General features: G+C 39.3%; 1 protein-coding gene across 2 annotated transcripts in view; it reads right to left on the reverse strand.

Moving 5' to 3' along the window:
• The window catches only part of LOC137969439 (calmodulin-like), a 16,812-nt gene that overhangs the window by 802 nt on the left and 11,010 nt on the right, over nucleotides 1-5,000 (reverse strand). For both annotated transcript variants that reach the window (XM_068815667.1, XM_068815666.1), the window contains exons 3-5: nucleotides 3,919-4,062; nucleotides 781-1,023; nucleotides 1-690 (exon numbers count right to left, since the gene is read on the reverse strand). The exon at nucleotides 1-690 is cut by the window's left edge and continues 802 nt beyond it. In XM_068815667.1, coding sequence (XP_068671768.1) covers nucleotides 659-690; nucleotides 781-1,023; nucleotides 3,919-4,062 — 419 coding nt within the window. In that variant the 3' untranslated portion in view covers nucleotides 1-658. The remainder of the gene's footprint in view (nucleotides 691-780; nucleotides 1,024-3,918; nucleotides 4,063-5,000) is intronic.

Genomic DNA, 5,000 nt, shown 5'->3' on the forward strand with positions numbered 1-5,000 from the left:
AAGAATAAGCCCGACGCTGTGCATGTTAAACGTCACAAAGTGTCTACACCCATTCTCTTCAAATGAACATCGCGTATCTCCAAAGAAGCGTCACACAAATGGTGACCCGAACTCGAGCACTAACCAAACAATAACCCGGGGAGACGTAGTGTTGTATCGCATAAGGCGCACGAAAACTCATTAAAGATATGTGATTTCGTTATGGTTAGCTCATGTGCTCAGTCTACGTCTGCTTTGATTGGCCAAAGTCGTTTCCTTTCTTGGGTTTCACGGTGCTCAAATAGTAACGGAGTTTCTGTTATTTCCGTTACAAAGGTGCTGTATAGTTGGTGCCGTGAGATTATAAGATCGAAGGTCAGATAAAAATACATTGACTGGGTACGTGTTCATACATTAATGTAAGAGTCTGTTTTTTCCCGGCTCAACCGGCCCATACTGTGCCATTCTTACTATGTGTGCGCGCAATCACGCCAGTTCTCTCCAGATAATGTTAAAAACAAAATCTTTCCTAAACGAAAAACTTCTTTATAGAAATAGACGTTTAACAGACCTTACAAGTTCCTCAATGTTGTCTGTACTATAACGTAACTTCTTTCACGACAATTGGCTCATAAATCACTTGAAGAATAAATCCATGCAGCCGAAATAGATGCAAACTTCAAACTTCCGGTTTGACAAGTTTCACAAATTCTGTGCAAAAGGATACGACAGCATAAGATTTAGCAAGCATAACAAACACGAGAAAAAAACATTAGTACGCATAGCCAAAAGCGTCTTTACCTTCAAACGTTATTTTCCTCTTTCTGCTGTCTTGGTGATCCTGTAAAATTTCGTTGATGTCTTGTTCTGGAATGGTCTCTCCCATGTGACGCATCACATATCGAATTTCATTAGAGAATATGTAACCTTTGTCATCACCGTCAAACGTTCTGAAAGCTTCGAGGAGTTCTTCCTGGTCAAGCGTGTTATTGTTCTGGTTGATCATCATGTTAACAAATTCGCCAAAATCCACCACACCATTTCCTGTAAATAGTGAAGACAATTTATGATCTCACTAGCTGTCAGCTTTTCAGTGGCAGAACAACAGCCAATACAATGTTTTCAATTGTATTAAAGCTGGTTTAATCATACTGCTTGCTACTTGCGCAAGATTACTCTTATCAACAACTGGACAAATGAATTTATTTAACTACAGAACAAAGAGCTATTCACTTACGAGATCAGAAGCTAACAAATATTTGCTAACAAATAATTGCGTATGAGAAGAGTTTCAGTGCCCGGAAAGAATGAATCTTCCGAGGGCTGAAACTCTATTCAAACAAGTTGTTGAAACCCTATTCGCAAACTAAAAGGGCCGCTGTTTATCTGCTTTTGAACACTATAGCATAGCTGCAGTGTTTTAACCTTTGGGACAACTCCGCCAAACACCTTATATCAAGATGGCCCTTGAGGAAACTTTGAAAAAAAAGCAACACCAAAAGGAATATTGGGTTAGTGGTAACAATATATGTATCAGACATACAGAAAACTCTGCGAAGGATATATTTTCATGTTTTACCAGTTTTAAATTGAAGTTTGAACCTTGACGTCACAATGGAGCAAATCGAAAGATGAAAACACTAAATACGGATAGAATAGAATCGGTTTAAAAGAGAGACCTCCGTATTATTTACCCCTAGTCAAGTTATGAAGAGGCCCTTATTGCATTTAAATTATCCACCCTCAAATCTAGACAAGAGAAGTTTTGTATTAGATTCATGAATAAGATACATGACCTTCCCTCCCCACCCTTACGTAACCTGTCGCCTAATACTAATTATAATCATGATTATAATCTCAGGTGTGGGAATAGTTGGGTGGAAATGTAAGTTGCCATTACTAAGTGCTTTAATGACTTCATTACTATACGCCGCCTGCAGGATCATCAGAGTAGTTTAAATACCAATCCCTTTAATACATATCATATTATTATTTATTTGCTATCTATTTACTCTATTTAGTATCGCGATCTTCTTATAGTTTTGCCTATGCGCGAGCCGTCAATATTTCGTGGTATTGCCGTCTCACTTTTGCGGCATGTGATTGGTTGTAATGTTGAAATTGACGTCGTTGCACTGAATTGGGTTGCTGACGTAAGCAAACAAATACGTTTCGCAGGTAGAAAGAATTGAAATTTCGATCAGGCGCGGGTTGATTAGTTTACAGTTTTATTTATCCCCAACTAGCCGTCAATATAATGTGGTATTGCCGTCTCAAAATCGCAATTTGTTTTTAATATTGTTGCTTGTCTTTTGCTGACATCGTTGTAATGCGGCTCTCAAAATAACGCCAAAGGATTGAATAAACGATTGTTATTATTATTATTATTACTATTATTATTATTATGATTATTATTATTATTATTATTATTATTATTATTATTATTATTAAAGTTAGAGGATTCGACTCATTTCTGGATTCGCAGGGCAGTGTGGCAGCCGTGAGCTTTTATTTTTTGTAAGTCTAAGTCATTGCCTATGTTGTTCGGTCTTCTGTTTTCACTTTGGGTTGCAACATGAGAACACTGTACCTTACCAGAAGTTTATAACCGGCCAGAAGTCTCCATCTGCGATGAAATCGGAAGCCAATCAGTTTACGGTATTATCTATCTTTGGAACGGTCACTGCTAGATTTTTGGGGGAACAAAACATAGCGGTATTGCGTTCCGAGTACGATTTTGAATTTAGGACGTGCAATCCCTCGTGCGGCGGATACTTGCCTGCGGACCAATCAAGAGAGTTGCGGTCATTAAGCCCAATCTGATTGGTCATCATTTGGCTGGACCTGTATTCTAATTAGGCCATTTCCGAGTTCACATCTGCCTCCTCCTCAAAGCGAGTCTAAGTGCGAAGTTTTTGTGATGGTAATTAGTTCTTCTTTACTTAGCTCTTATTAAACGAGCAGGAGGTCTGTATGGGAGAATCTTGACCGAGGTCGTGAGCAGAGACCGAACGCAGTGACATTTTTCTTGCGAACGGCGATGAGTGGCGATGAGCTGAACTTAATTCTGTCAAAGTTTGCTCGTCATCCTCTCTTTTGTCATCATGCTGTTGGGCACTTCCATAAATAAATATTGTTAGAAGAAAATACTCAATATTTTTGCATTACAGTTTGCATCTTTTCACCGCAAAACATTACCGGTCTAGATGCCGGTCTAGATGGGAAAATCTAGACCGCGGTCAATATCGATTTCAGCCAATCAAATTCGTGAACTTGGTAGTTCCCAGTCCTTGTGATACAGAGCCATATAATAAATATGAATAATAAATAATTTTCAATAAGAAAAACTTGGCACTTAAACTCGCTTTAAAGAGGAGGAAGACATGAACTCGGAAATCCTATTAAGTGATTGGCTAAGGCCAAATGAGAGAGATTGACACTTCTGGGTCTTGGACTTCTGACTTAACGAGAACTGCTACATGCTACCTCAGTTCAACTTTAGTAACTTTAAATTGCTGTGCAATTCCTTAATTGGGAATAGAGCGAGTTTCAATCGAGTGTCGTAAAGCCAAAACCAAAGTAACTACTTTGGCCAATCAAAAAGGACGGAGACCATCCAGTAAACCAATCAAAACTCGAAGTAATTACACGTAGCCGACACAAAGCGCGGGAAAATGTGCACGCGCGAGCTACGATTGGTTTTGGTTTCACTTCTGATTGGTTGAAAAAGTGGCGCGAGAACTTTGAACCAATCACTGAGTGACGTCATGCAAAACCAAAACGGGCTAATTACTTTCGACACTCAATTGAAAACCGCTCTACAGACCGCATGCAATGAAGGCCTGAATGTGCGCAATTTAATCATGATTGGTTTTGAAGCTATGAAATACAAACTGATGAACATCAACGGACGTTCTGTTTTTAATCTGAGTTGCTCACCATCATAATCGACCTCATTGACCATGTCTTGTAGTTCAATTTCTGTAGGATTCTGCCCCAGTGACCTCATAATTGCACCAAGTTCACGGGTAGTTATAAACCCATTACCATCTTTGTCAAAAAACTTGAACGCGTCGCGATATTCTAAAAGAGATAAAACGCTGAAAAAACTGAGTTATTTATCGAGAGGAACAGAAATTAGTATGATACTAAAACAGTGGATAGAGTTAAAGGCGCCCTCTGATTGGCTACTCAAACAACGAACATATGAAGTTTGAAAGGACCAAGGACGGACAACCCCTGGATGACATTTTTCATTGGGAGAAAAACTTTTCATGCCCTGAGCGGGATTTGAAGCCACGTCCCCCTGATTACCGGTTGGATGTGATCACCACTACACTGTGACTATCAGAGCAACCATGCTGGCTACATGGTCAATCTGGATAGCGAATGAGACCCTCGTAACTTGTATATATATATAGTCTGTAAGTCGATTTTCTCGTGGAACAGTGCTCAATAAGTTGAAGCAGAGCGGAATAAATATTTTAAGAGGAAAAAAAGACGCAACTACATTTCCCGACAAGCCTGTTTCGTGAATCACTTCACTCTTCAGGGGATTTAATGAGAATAAACTTTACCATCGCCTATCTAGATAGCAGGTTGTGCCGTCTGCGTATTGACTTATTTTTATTTCCTGTCCATTTACTAGCTGCAATGCCCCTAATGTAATCATTTCGTTCTTCTCAAAGCATCCACAAGAACCTCAACACAGAGAATGAACAGGTATGGAGAAAGTGGGCAGCCTTGTCTAACCCCTCTGTCGAGTCCAAAGAAGTCGCTGGACCAGCCATTGTTCAAAATGCAGCTTTCTATGCTATAATAGAAAAGCTTGGTCTAGTGGACCATTAATGGTCCAAAGTTATAATGTCGAAGGGCTTTTTGTATGAAAGGCCATTCAACTGTATCGAAGGCTTTTTCAAAATCGAGGCAAAGTAGGAACCCAGGAATGTTTTTAGCAGTAGTAAAGTTAATGACATTATCAATCCGTCTAATATATATTCTCTCCTATGAATCTTCTTTTA

The sequence above is a fragment of the Montipora foliosa genome, chromosome 9, assembly GCF_036669935.1.
Source record: "Montipora foliosa isolate CH-2021 chromosome 9, ASM3666993v2, whole genome shotgun sequence".
Classification (NCBI taxonomy): Eukaryota; Metazoa; Cnidaria; class Anthozoa; order Scleractinia; family Acroporidae; genus Montipora; species Montipora foliosa.